This window comes from Vipera berus, assembly GCF_964194415.1.
Source record: "Vipera berus genome assembly, chromosome: 9".
Lineage (NCBI taxonomy): Eukaryota > Metazoa > Chordata > Lepidosauria > Squamata > Viperidae > Vipera > Vipera berus.
Genome location: NC_138212.1, coordinates 14361122 through 14380964, shown reverse-complemented (window position 1 = coordinate 14380964; position 19843 = coordinate 14361122). Strand labels below are relative to the sequence as shown.

Sequence of the window (19843 nt, the reverse complement as noted above, 5' to 3'; positions counted from 1 at the left end):
ATACTGGTAGTCCTTGATTTACAACCATAATTGGGACAGAGCTTCTGTTGCTAAGTGAGGAGGCTCTTAAGTGAGTGGTGCCCAGTTTTATGACCTTTTTTGCTGCAATTGTTAAGCAAATCACCATTTATTTTATTTATTTTTATTTATTTTAATCCCATTTATATCCCGCCCTTCTCCAAAGACTCAGGGCGGCTTACAATTTAAGCACAAACCAATGTGCTTAGCAATAGCCTTCATTCTATGTATATGCCTGCTTATTAGGGCTTTTGGGCCCCCCCAAGCGGCATTATTACCATGGCCATTAATTGATTGAATTAATTAATTGAATCACACAGCTGATAAACGAATCTGGCTTCCTCCATTAACTTTGCTTGTTGGAAGGCAGTTAGGAAAGTTGCAAAATGTTGAACCCACAATGCTGCAACTGTTGTAAACACATGCCTGATGGCCAAGTGGCCAAATTTGAATCAAGTGGCCATGGGAGTGCTCTGGCGGTCATAAGTGTGAAGGCAGGTTGTAAGTCCCTTTTTTCCCCACACCGTTGTAACTTTGAATGGTCACTAAATGAATGGTCGTAAGTCAAGGGATACCTTTAGTGTATCTTTAAAACACCACATGTTGCATAAAGTCTAACTTGGATTCAGCTCGATTTAAAACTGCATTTACATTTGCTTCCTAGGGCAGCTCTGGAAGCAGCACAATTGTAAGAAACAACAACATCTCTAAATGTGTGCAAAATGTCTTTTCTTTTTCCTGCTTGGAGTTATTTATTGTCCAGTCCCTGTAATATGGCTGGACCCAAGGCACTTTAAATTCTGCTGATGCTTGGGAGAGAATGTCTCCATATCTGCAAGAATTCTTTTGTTGGTATCTAATTAACAAGGCTGCAGAACCATCAGCCCTCCAGCTGCTTTTGAAATACAATTCCCAGCATTCTCCCCACTGGTCATTCTGCTTGGGACTGGTGGCGGTGGTAGCTCAGCTACATCAGGAGGACCCTTCCTTTGTTCAGATGATCATCACCCTTTAAGGAAAACACTGGAATTTGTGACACTTGTTCTCTGAATGTTCTCATGCAACCTCTCCTGGATGGTAGTTCAATCTTTCTCTACCTTTCCCAGAATTCTCCAACCAGCCTGTTGCTGGGGAATTCTGGGAGTTGAAGTCCATGCATCAAGTTACCAAGGTTGAGAAGCAGTGATGCACTTTGTCCTGCCAGCTGTAAGAAGGAAGAAGCATCCACTCTTAGCAGGGGGTGGGGGCAAGGCTTTGGGTTTTTGTTTTTTTACCAGAAGTTGGAAAAAATGTTTGGCAACTACCTTTGCCTCTGCCTCTGAAGTATCTCACATTCTACTACAGTCACCAGAGGTATACTGCACTTGAAACATAGGGGGTCTATTTTAGCCCCCAATAGAAAAAATAGCTATTAGTTATATTCCCTCCCCCTATTTACAAGTAATCCCTTGAGAAAGCATCTTAAAATAAAGCCATCACTATTTTTTTGTGGCAACAGGTTTTACGGATTGTTTGCCTACTGTTACAAAACATTTGGCCTCAAGATAAAATGGAAATTTATTTTATTATGTAACTATATACAACAAAGAAGAACAACAAACATCATTTAGGTTCACTTCTAGGCAGGTGGTATTTTTCATAGATTAAAAAGCACAACAAAATTGATTCTTGCTTGACTACATCCTATCTGCTGATGGAAACACTTTAACTTAATTCCCAGAATCGGCTGCCTTCAGTTGGTGGAACAGTATGTTCTGATGTGAAAGTAGCAACAAAATCTTATATTTTCTTTAACCCCCACTCCCCAAAAGAAATCAAGTGTCCTGAAGAATTATGTACAAAAAAACATCACAATATATAACATGTATGAAAAGTTTCATGTTGCACCCGTGTATAAAGTGTCTCTGTGCATTTTTGCCTTTCTGCATTGCCACAAATTCAGCATCCCAAATGAGCCTCCATCAGCTGGGCTTTGCCCTCTTAACTTGACGGGCATCCAGTTTGGGTTCCCCCCACCCCATCCCTCCTCTTCCTTCTCCCTGTCCAAATCCTATGGAGCCAGACTTTCTGCTTGCTTTCTCCTTGGAATTTCATGTTCCTTCCTGGTTACTGAGCACCTGCAGAAAACAGGAGAGAAATGAAACCATTTGAAGACAAACCATTCAAGATTTTGGCCACAGCCAAAACTTTCTCACAGTTACAAAGAAGCAGGCAGGGGCCAACCAGCTTCTTGAAAAAAAAAACCTTGCCAAGAAAACAGGCACAATTGAATGGAAGAAAAAAAAAATACAGGCCATCCTTAATTTATGACCGCAATTGGGAGCAAAATTTCCATTGCAGAGAAAGGCAGCTGTTAAGTTACGTCTGATTTTATTACCTTTCTTGCTACGGTTGTTAAGCAAATCACTGCAGTTGTTAAGTGAATTTTACAGCCGTTAAGCAAATACTACTTCCCCCACTGACTTTGCTCTTTAGGAGCTGGCTAGGAAGGTTGCAAATGCTGATCACGTGACCCCAGGATGCTGCAATCATCGCAAATACGAGCTGTTGTAAATACATGCCGAAATTTGATCACATGACCATGGGGATGCCGCAACAGTCATAAGTGCGAAGATCCGTCATAAATCATTTTTTTCCAGTGCTGGTATAAACTTCAAAGGGCCATTAATGAGTGGTTGTAAGTCGAGAACTACACGTAATGCTCATCTCAAAAAAATATTCAGATTGTATCTCTGTGTGAAAGACCTAATATTTCCCATTTGTTTCTTACCATCTGTTTGCCCAACTTGCTGTTCCTCTTCTCTTTCATCTTCCTCATTCAGTTCTTCATCATCTTCATCTTTGGAAAAAAGGGAGGGGAAAATAATTTAGATCCACATTCCAGAACGCCTCATGTGTTCTATAAGAGAGCTATAGAGCTGTCTCTTAAAGAAGAATAGAATAGAATAGAATAGAATAGAATAGAATAGAATAGAATAGAATAGAATAGAATAGAATAGAATAGAATAGAATAGAATAGCAGAGTTCGAAGGGACCTTGGAGGTCTTCTAGTCCAACCCCCTGCTTAGGTCTTATAACATTTCAGACAAATGGTTGTCTAATCTCTTCTTTAAAACTTCTAGTGTTGGAGCATCCACAGTTTCTGCAGGCAAGTGGTTCCACTGATTAATTGTTCTCACTGTCAGAAAATTTCTTCTAGGTTGCTTCTCTCCTTGATTAGTTTCCATCCGTTGCTTCTTGTCCTCCCTTCAGGTGCTTTGGAGAATAGCTTGGCTCCCTCTTCTTTGGGGCAGCCCCTGAGATATTGGAAGACTGCTATCCTGTCCCCCCCCATCCTTCTCTTCATTAAACTAGACATACCCAATTCCAGCAACTGTTCCTTATATGTTTTAGCCTTCAGTCCCCTAATCATCTTTGTTGCTCTTCTCTGTACACTTTCTAGAGCAGGGGTATCAAACTGCTGGCCCATGGGCCAGATGCATCATGCCGAAACCATGCCCACCCCATTGCCGGCAATGGAAAAAAAGTCTTGATACGTCACAACATGTCACGTGACATTGCGAGTTTGACACCCCTGTTCTAGAGTCTCAACATCTTTTTTACATCGTGGTGACCAAAACTGGTTGTAGTATTCCAAGTGTGGCCTTACCAAGGCATTATAAAGTGGTATTAACACTTCATGTGATCTTGATTCTATCCCTCTGTTAATGCAGCCTAGCACTGTGTTGGCTCTTTTGGCTGCTGATGCACACTGCTGGCTCATATTTAAGTGATTGTCCACTAGGTAGGACTCCAAGATCCCTCTCACAGTTGCTACTATTGAGCCAGGTACCACTTACCTGTGCATTTGGTTTTTCTTGCCTAAATGCAGAACCTTACTTTTTCACTATTGAATTTCATTTTATTAGATAGTGCCTTAGTATCTATAAGTATCTCAGATGCTTATGAAGTTCTTGGGAATCTTTATTTCTAACTCTGCTGGGGTCTATTCACTTTGTATCTCTTGCCACACAAAAGTTTTGTTAAGTTTGCTTATGCACTAGAATATTAAAGCCCCACTTTCATCATGGGAATCAGCAGGCATTAGCCCCAAGACAAGTACAGAAGGAAATTTAAAAAAATACCTCAGTATGAATAGCTGAAGAATGTTCTCATAGCATTTACTATTTGCTGAACTTTTATCTGGATTTGGCATTCCTCCCTATAATAATCTACTGTCAGTAGTTGATGAAATATATTTGGCACTCAGGATGCTATGTATTATTTGTCGATATGCAAAAATAATAACCTGATGCACAATGCTGTTTGCAGCAGTGATTTCTATATTATTATTATTTTCTTTTATGCCCTATAATCCCTTGCTTTGGGGTAGGGTTGGGGCTGAGTGTTTACTGGCCAGATGCCTTTCCTGACACCTATGTGGAGTTGGCAGCAGACATTTTCTCTGCACTCACAAAAAATATGTTGACAGTTTAGAAAAAATTCAAAGAAGAGCAACTAAGATTGTCAAAGGCCTGGAGGCTAAAACATACGAAGAAAGGCTGTGGGACTTGTGTTTGGCTAAGAAAAGAAGAAATAGGGGAGACATGATAGCAGTAACTGAGGGGCTGCCGCAAGGCAGAGGGGGCCAGGTTGTTCACCAAAGCACCAGATGGAAGGATGAGAAACAATGGTTGGAAACTGACCAAGGAGACAAGCAACCTGGAATTAAGGAGAAACTTCCTGACAGTGAGGATAATCAACCAGTGGAACAGCTTGCCTCCAGAAATCGTGGGCATTCCATCACTGGAGATCTTTAAGAAAAGGCTAGACAATCACCTTCTGAGATGGTGTAGGTCCTCCTGCTTAAGCGGGGGGCTGGACTAGAAGACCTCCAAGGTCCCTTCCAGCTCTATTCTATCTGTCACTGCCTAGGATTGAACTCTCAACCTTCCGAATGGGAGGCAAGCGTTTTCACCTTTGGCCACCATGCTGCTTGATTTCCATATTAATTATTATACCTTATATTTTCCTTGGTCTGAACAACATAATATTTAAGAATTGTCTTTTGCCCCCTGGGCTGTCTTCATTTGACTGATGCAATATTAATTTCTCCATCAAGAGGAATGTATTTGATAAATCAGAAGACTTAGAAGAGCCATGTTGCATTCAGAGAGATTAGCAATATAAATTTCAGGCTACACTTCTTACATCCTGAAGCGGCACCTCTGGATTGTCATACCTGCCTCAAAGTCGATGCTCCTCAAGGCTTCTGTGATACTTTCCAAATCCACAGTGAAGTAGTCCATGTTTTCAAAGCCTGTCTCAACTTTCTCCAACTGACCACCTTTTGATGCATCCACGATTCTGGAACGCAGGTGAAATTAGATGTCTTTTATCCTGCTGTTAGACAATCTGCTGTAGGTTTGGGGCTGTCATTCAAACAAATGGTGTGATACTCTTTTTATAGGCCTTTCTACCATTATGGGACTCAGTCCACAGATTTATGATGGCTGGCTGGCAATATTTTAGATGAATAAAATAACCAAAAGAAATGGAATGAAAGAAAGGGTGGCTGACTGAGTAACATTTCCCACTTTTATAAATACAGGTAGTCCTCAACTTACGACCACAACTGAGCCCAAAATTTATGTTGTTAAGTGACACAGTTCTTAAGTGACTTTTGCCCCATTTTATGACCTTTTAGCCAGAGTGGTTAAGTGAATCATTGCAGTTGTTAAGTTAGTAGCAAGGCTGTTAAGTGAATCTGACTTCCCCGTTAACTTTGCTTGTCAGAAGGTCACAAAATGGACACTGCAACCGTCATAAATATGAACCAATTGCCAAGCATTTGAATTTTGATCATGTGACCATGGGGATGCTACAACGGTCATGTAAAAAATGGTCATGTCACTTTTCTCAGCGCTGTTGGAGATTTGAATGGTCACTAAATGAACTGTTATAAGTCGAGGACTATCTGTAATTGTGTTAACCTTTCTTTGGGTCTTCCCTCCATTTTCATTCTCCCAAAGGCTCCACCCTAAATGCTCCATCATACATAAAATAGGTTTCAATTAGCTGATGGTATATTTTTCAGGAAAAGGAATTAAGTTGCCCCCAAATTTTTGCGAACAGGAGCATTGCAACTACTACACAATTAAGCTAACAAACTAGTCCATCTACTAATCAGCTTAAATGTCACAGTATTTACTCAACCCTTACAGTGTCCTTCCTGCATGGATCCTCTTTGAACTTATTTACTTAGGATTTTACAGTTTGTTTAAAAAAATGGGAGTTTAAAAATATATTTTCAGGACTTACGTTTTAATAAGCTGCTTGGCCGTCTGGAATGAGAAAGAGAAAGGTCAACAAGTGAATGAAAAACATTCAGTTTAAAATCAGTAAAATCAGTAAAATCATCTTGAGTCTCCTAGAAATTATTGATTGGCTGATTGCCCTGTTAAAATTTGGAGTATGAAGACTGATTTGAAGGCACACACAAAAAACATTGAAGCGTAATTGTACAGTTGCAAAGTGTCATAATTAGAAACCTTTTTTTGTGTTTTCAATTTAGGGTTACTCTAATTGCAATAAAAAGCAAAGATCACAATTCGCAAATTAAACCGAAAATATTGAAACCTTTATTTTAGAGCAGGGGAGTCCAGGTTTGGCAACTTTAAGACCTGTGGACTTCAACTCCCAGAATTTCCAGGCAGTCATGCTGTCGGGGGAATTCTGGGAGTTGAAGTCCACAAGTCTTAAATTCGCCAAGGTTGAACACCCCTCTTTTAAGGTTCAAAGTAATTTTACATTCAAATCCCTTCTTATTTTATCTCCTTGCCAACTCTTCAGGCAGATTCAGAGGAGTGATGGTAAGTAGCACCGCTAAGATCAACTGGCCAGTTTCCTGGCTGATCCATGATATGTATCTCCTAGTCCAGGGGTAGGCAACCTGGCTGGCTCAGGAATTCTGGGAGTTGAAGTCCACGAGTCATAAAAGAGCCAAGGTTGCCTACCCATGTCCTAGTCAGATCTCCAGTTCTGGCTATCTTGGTCTGGGAATTTGGGAACTGAACATCTTACACAGCTGTAGATGAAGGAATCTCGAATGTGTAACATTTTCCCTCACCATGAGAAAAGCTGCCCCTCCTTCTTCCTCCATAGACTGAATGGCAGTCTCGACCAGCTTGGAGGACGTCTCCAGTTGATCTTTATACTCTTGGATGAGGTTCTGCATGAACCCAACCTTCTCCTCCTGCTCCTTGGAGATACGCTGCAGAAGGCCTGTCCTCTTCTCCTCAAGGACAGCAATGAGAGCTTCAAATTTCTCACACAGAGACTGCTTAGCCGACCGACTATTCTCCTGTGACAGGGAGAGAAGAATAAAAGGAGAAGTCCAGCTGGTTCCTCCTGAACAAATCTCACACGTGAAGCAACCATCTGGAACTCATTCAGAGAGATGCCAGTGCTTGATTCGTTAAGGGGAGCATTGCAGCTCTAAAAAAATATTGATCCGCAGCTGGTTCCAGCTGGCAAATATATTCAGCAGAAGACATTTGCAGAGGAGAGGATATCAATCTTCATAGACTATTTTCTTTCTAAGTTACAATGGCACTGAAAAAAAATGACTTACGACTGGTCCTCACAATTATGAGTGTTGCGGCTTCCTCACAGTCACATGATCAAAATTGGGGAACTTGGCAACCAGCATATGTTTACAACCGTTGGCGGACGGTGATTGCCATTTGCGACCATTCTAGCCAGCTTTCACCAAACAAAATCAATGCTTGAAGCCACATTTGCTTAATGACTGCATGGTTCACTTAACTGCATTGATTTGCTTAGCAGCAAAAGGGATTGTAAAATCGGGTGTGACTCACAACACCTTAGCAACAGAAATTCTGGTCCCGATTGTGGTTGTAAATGGAGGACTACCTATACACCAATCTGTCTGCCATGTATAGATTGCAAACACCATATTTCCCAACTCAGAATTATTGGGGTTAGAGCCTACTTAATAGTCTCTGTAAGTGCATGGCAGCAGAGGAAATACCAAACAAGGATCTTCTGACTTGCACTCAGTGCTCTAACCTCAGATTCCTCATCATAAAACACTTATCTGGGAAATTTCCTTTCTTTTCCTGTTGGTGCATTGGGAAAATAGTTTGCATCAAACACTTAATTAAATGAGTTAAAGCAGAGGTCCCCAACCTTTTGGGCACCAGGGACTGGTTCCATGGAGACAGGTTTTTCCGCAGACCGGAGGGTGCGTGGTTTTGTGTGCTGCCTGCAACCCGAGGATGGGGCTTTGCTTGTTTGTGCAGACCGGTTGCTGGCATGCCGCAGTATTTGTACTGGTCCACGGACCAGGGGTTGGGGACCCCTGAGTTAAAGCATCCGGTTCGTGGGCTGGTACTGGTCCGTGGCTTGCTGGAAACCAGACCACGCAAGTGGTAGATGACAGCACGAAGCTTCATTTGTGCATGCACAGGATTAGGTTGCATGCATGTAACCATCCCCTTTCCCCTACCCTGCAACTGCCAGTCTGTGGAGCCAGAACAGTTGGGCACTGTTGAGTTAAAGCACAAGCGGATGTATTTGCAACACTTTAGTTAGTCCTTTCTCCTACTTAGCGTTCAGTGCAAATTAGCCTAATTTCGAATTAGAATTAGATTAAGAATTCTAATTAGAATTAGAGATTCTAATTAGATTAATTTTCTGATTTCTAATTGGAAACCAGAAAATTAGAAATTGAAATATAAATTCAATAAATTAAATATTAGTTCAATAATCAGGCTAAGCAAATTACGCAAGCACTGTCTTTGAGTTTGCATTGGGATTTTAGGTTTCTAAGCAGACTGCCGGCTCTTTCGTCTAAAAACTCTAAATAAACCCCTGCCTAGATTTGGAAACAGGGAGAAGAAAGCCAGTGGGTCCCTTTCCCACTCTTCTCTGGCAGCCCTTGTCTGATCAACCATCTTGCTCTGGATTGGATTTCCCTTCCGCTACTTGGATTTCTGAAGAGTCAGCCATTTGTCGTACTCCTCACCTCTGTCGTTTTGCACAAGTCCTCCAGTTGGCTGATGATTGTCTGCACCCTGTCATTCCCTGCTACCAACATGGAGATGCAGTTGGTTAGCTCAGTCTGTAAGAGAAAATAATAAAAATAAATCGACTCTCTAAGCCCCCTTTTCTGAATCGAGGGGTGCGCTGAGGTTCTCCTTGTCCAATTGTGAGAACAAAAAAATGGAAAATCCAACGAAAGAAACATCAATGAGAAATGCTACGACTTAAGACCGCAATACAGTTATTGTCAAGACGGATTGTTTTCCATTTCAGTTCCCTTTTGGATCGTATTAGATTATAGGAACTTTTTTTTTTTTTAGAAAAATCTTTCTGGGGCTTTGAAAGATTGAGGAAAGTTTAATGAAGGCCTGACATCAATTAGTCTAGAGACAGATTATCAGGGCTTTTTTTCTCATAGAACGCTCAGAACGGAGTTCCGGCACCTTTTTTGGATGGAACCTTGTAGGGTAGGCAAGGCGGGTTGTTATGACGTGTGTGAGTTCCGTCACCTTTTTTTTCTTCTTCAAAAAAAAGCACTGCAGATTATAAATCCGTCTCTGGCAAAGTCAGTTGGCTTTGGATTGGCATAATATTTTTAGCCCATGGCAGAAATGTGTTTTTACGAAGCTGACATTCATACACATTTTGGATACCAAAGCCAACATCCCTTTTGCACCAACTGGCTGAACACCGCATCTGCCAGCGACTCAAAAATGTTGTTTGAAATCGGTTGTCTCATGGCCAACCTACTCTGCGCAGTTCGACCTGGGTCGGTTTCACAAAGTGCGAAATCTGTTTTTTCTTTTGCTCTTTTGGGGTGAGAGGCATGACCTTTTATCACAAACTCTGAATGACAACTTGAAAGTTTCATGCACGGACCCACATTCAAATGTTCTCCCAAATCAATGGGAAAAGAGGAATGGAAGATATAATTTTTTTAAATCAAATTGCAGAATGACAAAGACTCCATATCCTCTTTCCTCATTTTTCTAAACCTCTGCAGTGCCCCGTGTGAAGGAAAATATAGGCACCAAGAATTCCAGGTGGCTGTGACCATAGCTGAGTCTGCAGAAAATGGAGTGGTGGTGGGTCTGTTTAATCTCTGGGGAAAGCGATGGATTAACTACTGTATGGGTGTTCAGAGAAAGACCACCGCTCCCAACAGGGTCCTCTGCCAGCTCTCCACTCTTGTGGCTCCAAATATATCCTGCTGGTGATTGCTTGTCAACTGCAGTCATCTATGTATCCATATCAACTGCATTAGGGTCAGAAGCTATTCCTGAAAGACGCAGTTTGATGTGTCCAGAGGTCTCTAATTCACCTCTTAGCCCAAATGGGAGATGGGCCTTCTGGCCCAAAACTTCCTCTTCATACCACTGGATCTAAACCCCTCTAAGGTGAAGGAATGCAATCCTTTTTTTTTGTCTCTGGGCATATGGTCAAGTTGCAGGCATAAAGTAGGAGGATAGTCACTTCCATAGAGGCTGCTAAGCAAATATCCCAGGAATTCTTGAGACTGTTCAGAATTATCGGGGGGGGGGGGTCTTTCTGTTTGTGCATATCCCCAAAGAGTACACCATGAAAAGATTTTGCATGCACTGATTAATACAGGTGCACGCTTAAAAACAATTGCTATCGTTTAAATAGAAAACGGAGAGCCAATGTGGCACAGTGGTTAAGGCACCCGGTAGAAACCAGGAGAATGTGAGTTCTAGTCCTGTCTTAGGAACAAAGCCAGCTGGGTGACCATGGGAAGGAAGCTATGGCAAGCCACTTCTGAAAAACCTTGCCAAGAAAACTACAGGGACTTTGTCAGGCAGACCTTAGAATCAAAATGATTGAATGGAAGGGGGGGAGAAACAGAATTACTGATCATGCCCTCTTAATAGAGATGAAAGGACCTGTGTGTTTTCCTGTGCTGTTATGGAGCAGCGAGCAGGTTTGCAGGTATCTTGTAATACCTGAGAGAATGAAGGCTGGTGGATCCTGCCATGACCCAGGGGAGAAATTTAAAATAACCTGGTCCTTTAAGCAAGAATTCCTTAGAAGGTGCCTGCATTAGGAAAGGGGCAGTTGGAGACCAAAAGTTTGAAATCTACCAGTACGTGAAGACAGATGCTCTAAAGGTTGGACTTGACAGGGCAGGAGCCAGCAATTCTCAGGCCAGAGACAATTGTTATGTAAACATTGGGATGATGTCTCCAACTCTCAGAGTGGGGAAAAATGATAACTGATATGAAAAGCCAGAAGGGTAAAGGCTTAGTATGCAAACTCTGAAACAGATGCATGATTTCTGACTGCTAGACCAGGCATATCGTCTAGATATATTTGATGTCTGTCTGCTCTCCAGTAAAGCAAACTATCTAGCTGTATCTCTGAAACCTCTGCTGTGAGCAAGTTCTGAAATTTGGGCATCAAAATCCTCAAAGTGGGCAGGTAAAAATATCATGATAAAACATCAGGCATCTTTTGAACATGCACGTAACACCAACATCAAGGATGGAGTTTAGATTATGATGCTCTGCCTGCCATCTTGCAGTGTTCAAGCCTCCCTGACCCAGTGTTGGCAGATGACCATGAATATCAGGCTAAACATTGGAGAGTTAAGCTATATTATTACCATCCCTGCAGTGAAACTTGGCTCATACCTTTTGTCCCTGAAAGACACTTTGAAGAGGTGCCACTTCACAGTCTTTGTGTGCTCCAAAGACTTTGCACATAGAACAGGTAGGAACCTCACAGGTCAGGCAATAGATGTTGATCTTTTCATCTTCGTGTTCCTTGCACATTGGGTGGTTTCCCTTCTTGAGCGGACGGCTGTTGGAGATGGGAAGGAAACCAATAGTCAAGATAAGAATGTCTGCATAGTTAATGTCACCTTGGATAGCAAGATGGGCAGCATATAAACTTCAACAAATAAACGTTTGAGTAGAAGTGGGAAAAGAAATTGAAATTCATACTCAGCCCAAAAACTCTCTAGGTAATATTGAGGCAGTCGCTGTACCTTTTTCATTTGACATTTCATGATGACTATGTCCTGCTATTTATTGCCACTGATCTGCAAGTTTATTTATTTATTTATTAATTTATTAATTTAATTTATATACCGCCCTTCTCTCAAGAGACTCAGGGCGGTGAACAGGGCAATACATAAAAATTAGAAGTTTGAAACTATTTTAAACTTGCTTTAGATGCTTTTTGTTTTACTTTATGTAAAATGCAGGAATTGCATGGCCTGTAGTTAATGCAAATATGGCAGAATATGGTAAAACAAGAGTTTAAATAAATAATCTACCTCACATGGGTGTATAAAACATGGATGAAGATAAGAGGATCAGGTCTGGTTTTATGGATTATTCAAATGCCTAATTATGATGCCCTTCTTGAAAGAGTAGGGGCAATCTGGTGAAATGCATGTCAGGAATTATTTTCAATAGAAGAAAATATTGGGTGGAATATGGTCCTAGGTGATCTCTGAACTTGGTTATTTGCTTGCAGAAGTTCCTTGCCTACTGGCTGGGAAATTGTGGGAGTTAAAAGTCCACCCATCTTAAAGTTGTCAAGGTTGAGAAACATTGCTATATAGACCCAAAGCATGCTGGCTGGTAAATTCTGGGAGCTGAGGTCCATGCATTTTAAAGTAAACATTAGCACTGATGATGTTACCTAGCTGGGCAATGAAATGTCTCCAGGCAAACAACCAAGAGAGTATCAAGAACTTCATAGAACTGGTAGTGAATGGGGCCCTTTGTCTATTAAAAGAGGGAGGGATTGAAGAGTCATTAGGCTTGCTTGCTTCATGTTCTATCAATCTCTAGGAATTGGCCCCAGAAATATTCCTCACTAAGACCAAGTATTTCCCAGTTCCTTCTTCTCATTTAATTTTTCCTCTCACGCAGTAAAAATTAAATACTAGATTTAGTAAATCAAGTTGAAATTGTGGCCTGGTTGCTGATCCTTCCTTCCCACAGTACAGTGTAGATAGCCGTCTGTCTAATATTAACCTCCCTGTGAAGTTATGTTTAGATATTACTTCCACTTCTGTCCAAGTGGAGCCATTTATTTTGAGAACAGGTTTCCTTCCTTTGGAGGAGGATTTATGATAACAGCCCCCCACCCCAAAGTATCAGCAGCACAGCACTTCTGCTCCTATATTCAGGGCCCTTGCTAATCCAGCCAGATTTCTTGACCCTTCATGGACACGGGACTAGTCAGTTGGTGGGAGTTTCCTCTGTAGGATTTTTTAAACAAACAGCATGATAATTGTGTTTGCTGTCGTGATTTAAGGCAGCACTAATTCCTAGTTCTACACACGGTGGGTGTGAGTCTGAATGTGCATAAAGAATGAATGAAAGTAACCTAGATCAGACCCAAGGTCCATGTAGGTGCTGTTCTGAAAAGACTCATAACCTTCAACCTGGATTTTTAAATTGGATTAAGCTGCCGTGTTAAGATGGGTTTTATTTTATGGATTGCTTTTTGCACTTTCAGTCTACTGTAAATTTCTTATTAATCCAATTAATCTACTGCAGATTTCTTCTTGGCATGAGTGAGGCAAGCCCCAAGGATGAATCCCAGTTATGATGGCCAGTTTTTCAGTTCTACAGAGACCCTCCTTCCTTCAACTACAAAATCTGAGCTGCAAAAATTTAGACCACTATAACAAACATATTTGGAGTCTTCAACATTCCTTTGCTGCCATCTAGTGGTTGTCTGGATTGTTGTGGCCCAGATATGGTAGCTCAGGGGGTCTTCAAACTTGGCCCTTTTATGACTTGTGGACTTCAACTCAAGTTGAAGTACACTGGCTGAGAAATTCTGGGAGTTGAAGTCCACAAGTCATAAAAGGACCAAGTCTGAAGACCCCTGTGGTAGCTCATACCTTCCTTTAGTGGAAGGAAGGAAGGAAGGAAGGAAGGAAGGAAGGAAGGAAGGAAGGAAGGAAGGAAGGAAGGAAGGAAGGAAAGAAAGAAAGAAAGAAAGAAAGAAAGAAAGAAAGAAAGAAAGAAAGAAAGAAAGAAAGAAAGAAAGAAAGAAAGGAAAGAGGACATCAGCAGCAAGATGTCAGCTGCGAACGTTCAAGACCACAAGTGAAGGTTCAATTAAACTAATTGATTGCTATATATTCAATGCAGAAAATCTTCTCAGCTCATCTGCTTAGAATTAGATAAGGATCACTGGCACTCAAGAAGGATTGGATTTAGTTCACTTGTGGCTACGTAAGGATTCTAGGCTGATCCCTCTTTTCATCCCACCCCCCAGGTTCTGCCACTCCTTCTCCCATTCAAGGTGGATGGACTTAATTACAGGTATTTCTTGACTTAAAACCACAATTGGGACCAGAATTGCTGCTGTTAAGCGAGGCAGTTGTTAAAAGAGTCAAGCCCAATTTTTGCAACTTTTTCCCCCATGGCTGTTAAGCAAATCACTGCAATTGTTAAGTGAATCACATGGTCATTAAGCAAATCCATCTCCCTGCCCCCTCACCCTGCCCTTCATTTTGCTTGTCAGAAACCAATTGGGAAGATTGCAAATGGCGATCACATGACCCGAGGATGCTGCAACCATCCTAAATACATGCCGGTTACCAAGCGCCTGAAATTTGATCACATGATTGTGGGGACATTGTGCCTGTCGTTAATGTGTAAGTCATTTTTTCCAGTACCGTTGAATGGTTGTAAGTCAAGGGCCACTTTACAGAGCTGCAGAAAATCTTATATGGTTGGTAAAAGTTACAATAACTTGATGGTGCTTTGTGATTCATCCACCTTTCTCCAGCTGATGCTCCTGTCTGGAAATAATTGTTAAGAAATTATTGGAAGATACTAAAGACATGATTGCTTTTAAGGGAGAATTCCCATTTCCAAGGTGTAATAAAGCGGGATTCATACCAACCTTGAATATTCCTGTTTATAGATATCAATGATATTCTCCACCAGCAGATTCCTCTGGAGACCGTAGACTCCATGGCGGTCCAGAATGACTTCATGTCGGCAAGAGGGACACCGGAAACGTCCTCCTGATATGGTAGTTCCTCGGCTTGTTTGCCAGTATGGATTTGCGGCCTAGAAATGCCATCAACCATGTTAATCCAAAAGTCAGTGATTCCCCCAAATTAAACTACACACTTTTCCCCTAAAATCTTGTACCCTTCAGAAATAATGTACTTCAGCTCCTATCAATCCTATTCATTTCAAACTCAGCACATCAGGAAGGACCCAGGGGGGGAAAGCTTCAAAAATTCAAAATAATCTGATTTCTTCCCTTCCTCCCCCTCCCCCTTTAAAATTATTCACAGTTATCCTTTTGATAAAACAGAACATTTCCCATCATGGTTTGCTCATAAAATGGACGCTGTCACTGGAACACTAGCCACTGCCAACAAATGAGGTAACTGTTTCAACTGTAATCTATTTTGGGCACAAATTGCAATGATATTATTTGTCAGATCTGGGCATTGGCTGGGAGAACTCAACTTCAATTTGTTAAGTTATTTAATCTAATCTAGTTTTGTTACTTTATGCGCCAATTTTATGTGAAATATTATGCACCTGAGTCCTAGAAAATACATAAGGCGAAGCCCCAAATAAGTATTCAAAAAAATTATTACCGTTTGAAGCTAGATAGAGTTTATTCCTTATTTATTTAACTAAAACATAAGAATAAGACTTGCTGGTCCATCTCAGTTCTTGAAGGACTCAGGTCCATCCATGGCTGAATGAATGCTCATGAAGTCACCCAAGAAAATGTGGTCATCCTGATTTTCTTGTACATCTTTCCTAGGTCTTTTATTAGATGTTAAACATGGAAGAATCACATAAAGAATCTTTATGGGTTACATGAAGAATAATATGAATTGCCAAAATAAGGCAAATTGTTCATAAGAACATAAGCAATGGACCATCTAGTCCATTTTAGAACGTGTTTTATTGTTTAGGGCTACTTGGTTTAATTTATTTTAATTTTTGTATATTATGTGTTGTATATAGTGTTTAATTGCCCTGTACACCGCCCCGAGTCCTTCGGGAGAGGGGCGGTATATAAATCCAAATAATAAATAAATAAATAATAGTCCAGCAGTCTGTTCTCAGGGGACAATCAACTACACAAAGAAGTCTCCCAGTTGATGGCCTTCAGAAGCAGTCACACTTCTATCGAGACTAATAACTGCTGATCCCCATGACTTCCATGAACTGGTCCAACCCTTTCTTGAAGCCAGCCAAATACATGTACTAATATATTTTTGTAGATGCAAATATGAAAAAACCACTATATTTTGAAGAGGATCTATCCCAAAATAATGCTTAGTAGGCATGCTTGGTGAGCATGGGATATTGACTGGTTTATTGGGAAACAGGACATTAACCCCGAAAAATGGAGAATGGAATAGATGAAGACATATATGATTGTACAGGTTCTAGAATATATCCTCCCTTGTTGCAGAACCCATTTGTCCTGGATATACTAATTATAGGATCAATCCCTTTCCCCCTTAATTTGTGTAATCCTAGATGCTTTCAATATGTTCTATGGCAAGGGATAGGCAACCTTGGCTCTTTTATGACTCGTGGACTTCAGCTCCCAGAATTCCTGAGCCAGCATGGCTCAGTATGGAAACCTCTCCATTTCTCCTCAGCATGGCTGGCTCAGGAATTCTGGGAGTTGAAGTCCACGAATGGAGAGGTTTCCATACTGAGCCATGCTGGCTCAGGAATTCTGGGAATTGAAGTCCACGAGTCATAAAAGAGCCAAGGTTGCCTACGCCTATGGCAATGGGTTTCTTATGTTATATGAAGAAATAATTGGAGGGACAGGACATTGGAACAAACAATTATCAACTTGCTGAAAGAAGATGCTTCATCTGGTCCATTGTCCACCTAATCTTATGCAGATTCGGTAGTCTTAGGCAATCTTCTGTAGCAATGGGATTGCTTGTTGGACGTAGAATTCACACTTGAATGACAGTAACTTTCAGCTTCCATGTTGCTAATGTTGGTATTGCCTATGGTTTGGTCGTGGTTTTGAGGGGAATGTAATTACAATACAGAGAAATACTGCATTAGTTTCTAAAAATCTTTATATCGGCCACTGGTCACCTGAGCCTTACAACATAGGTTGAGAGAGAGTGACTGGGCCAAGGTGACCCAGCTGGCTTTCATACCTAAGGAGGAACTAGAACTCATTGACACCTAGTTTCTAATGTAGTACCTTAACTACTAGGCCAAACTGATTCTCAAAGAGGGAACTATATGACCTAATTCCCAATTAGCATGCCTTGTGCTGATTTAGGATTCTGGGTTTGAAGTCCCAACACACTTGGAGGGCCTTAACTTGTAAATACTAACAAAAATGTATTCAGTAAACCATCATTAAATAAAAAATAATTGTCCTTCCCCTTAAGGATATTGATTCCATATTTTAAAAAAAATAAATAAAACAAAGCCACACATTCATTTATCCCATGTCTTGATATACCTATTTTTTTTGTACAAAATAGAAATGATACATATGTAAGAAGCCACTGACTGAGAAGGAAATAAAGCCACTTTCTCCAGTGACGTGCCCTACAGATGTGTTGTGACTACAGCTCCTGTTGACCATACCAACACATCTGAGGATGTTCAGGATGAGAGAACACTTAAAAACAACCCATTGTTTCACCAGCCAGGCGGGTATCTCTCTCCTCTCCCTCTTTGCCTGCAAGCCAATGAGATCTTTGGGAAACGAAATCCAGATTCTCCTCAGCTTCTTGGCTGTGTCTCTGCCCTTACGTTTTGTGTTGCCTTGGAGGTATGACAATAACAATCAACAAGTCTGGAAGGCAATGTCAGAAGTAGAACAGGCCCCCAGAGGACCAGAGCTGAGCTCTTATCAGCCGCTACTTAGCCAAAGCCATTTGAAGATGTGAACATTATCTGAGGAATGATTCCAAGGTGGTCTCCAACACTTGAAATGGTTTTTAGTGGATAATGCATGCCATCTCTAAGGCACTAGAAGCACCATATCACCATATCAAAAACATATAACAGCTAGGCTAGGAGAATTTCATCACATTTAACAGAAGCACAAATGCAAGTTTGCTATATTTATATCCTTGCTATTTTCTCATTAAAAGTTGCAGAGAGATGGCTAATGGATCTTTCAAATGTAGTAGAGATCATTACACGTTCACTTTCTGCCATTTTATTCTTTTTCAGATGACTGAAATGCATTTCCCTAGATTCTCTACTTAAAATCTGATCTGTGCCCAATTTAAGATGAAAGATTCCTAACAAGGGAGAATTTTTCTAATCTTGAAGATGCCCTAGATGACTGAAAGCTAAGCAACCACATAGTCTACTTGTTATATTTGTATTTCAATTGCAAGACTCATTGTATGAATTCTATTCTATTCTATTCTATTCTATTCTATTCTATTCTATTCTATTCTATTCTATTCTATTCTATTCTATTCTATTCTATTCTATTCTATTCTATTCTATTCCACTCCACTCCACTCCACTCCACTCCACTCCACTCCACTCCACTCCACTCCACTCCACTCCATATATTCTAGTCTAGTCTAGTCTAGTCTAGTCTAGTCTAGTCTAGTCTAGTCTAGTCTAGTCTAGTCTAATTCTATTCTCAGATAATCAGCTAAATCTCAAAATCTTCCTATATAGCTACTGAGTAAACATGTACAAAATTGGCTGAATGGATGCGTACTGACCTGAAAAATGTCGTTAGCGCATTTCCTACAGAGGTTATGCTGGCAAGGTAGGATCACCACAGGCTTGGAGAACATCTCTAGACAAATAGGGCAGATCAGCTGTTTTTCCAGATTCTCCATAGGATTATTGTCCTGGAAGATGCTCGACTGATAATCCATTGTTCAGTTAAGCACTTACAAATTATATCCTTAGATTCTGGACTTGCTCGACAAAAGATTCTTCTAGGAGACAAGCTCAAGTTTTAGAACTGAGCCTTGCTGGGTTGACTTTCAAACTAAGTCACCGGGTTTTCTGCAGTTTGCCTGCCTCTTGTCTATTTATAATTTATCTGGGAGTCACATGTGTTTGGCTGGCAGAGTAATTTGAGAAGAGGGTCGTGTTTCCAAAAGACTGACACACTGTCACATGGAAGGAGGGATGTCCAGTTGCCCCTCTCCTTGGACTCCTGTAAACAAGGCAAAGGGACAATATGTTCGAAAGCTGGGAAGCAGACTTCCAGGGATGTTGTATTTTTTATCCCTTTTGCCTCCCCTGTGTCTTCTCCGACAAAGAAATTAGAGCTCTGTTTGTGTAAACTGGTCACCCTTTCCAGGGAACTAAACAAACAACATGAATCTTCCCACTCATTAAACTAGGGGTTAAGCTCAAACCATTCAACAACTTGGTTTGCTATTGCCAGGCCTGGTTCCAAGGAATGACTTAACGTAGCCATTTTGCTCAGCATCTCTAGTTGCACTCATCTAATTCTCCTTTTTTTCAACCTCCCCAGGTAGACCAGACAGGAAACATGACCAGATGAGCTACATTAACAGAATTTTGCAAGTCTCTACAGGTACCGTGTTGCCCTGAAAATAAGACCCATCTGGAAAATAAGCCCTAGCATGATTTTTCAGGGTGCTTATAATATAAGCCCCACCCCAAAAATAAGCCCCAGTTAAGATCGTCAGCCAGACGGATGCATTTAGTACCGTATTTCCCTGAATATGAGCCCTAACTGGAAAATAAGCCCTAATGCGTCTTTTGGAGCAAAAATTAATATAAGACCCGGTCTTATTTTCAGGGAAACACGG

At 41.0% G+C, this 19843-nt stretch overlaps 1 protein-coding gene across 2 annotated transcripts; it reads right to left on the bottom strand.

The window, feature by feature from the left end:
- Positions 1 to 1277: 1277 nt before the first annotated feature.
- Positions 1278 to 19046, bottom strand: TRIM63 (tripartite motif containing 63). Of its 2 annotated transcripts, none has more exons than XM_081334995.1 (9): positions 18773 to 19046; positions 14959 to 15128; positions 11712 to 11880; positions 9047 to 9142; positions 7127 to 7360; positions 6319 to 6341; positions 5240 to 5364; positions 2789 to 2857; positions 1278 to 2135 (listed from the first exon to the last, which is right to left on the bottom strand). In XM_081334995.1, the coding sequence occupies exons 1-9, from the start codon at positions 18929 to 18931 to the stop codon at positions 2125 to 2127; spliced, it is 1056 nt and encodes a 351-aa protein (XP_081191121.1). In that variant the 5' UTR covers positions 18932 to 19046; the 3' UTR covers positions 1278 to 2124. The 2 variants fall into 2 exon arrangements, with proteins under 2 accessions (XP_081191121.1, XP_081191122.1); XM_081334996.1 differs by having other exon boundaries at positions 5244 to 5364.
- Positions 19047 to 19843: the final 797 nt, after the last annotated feature.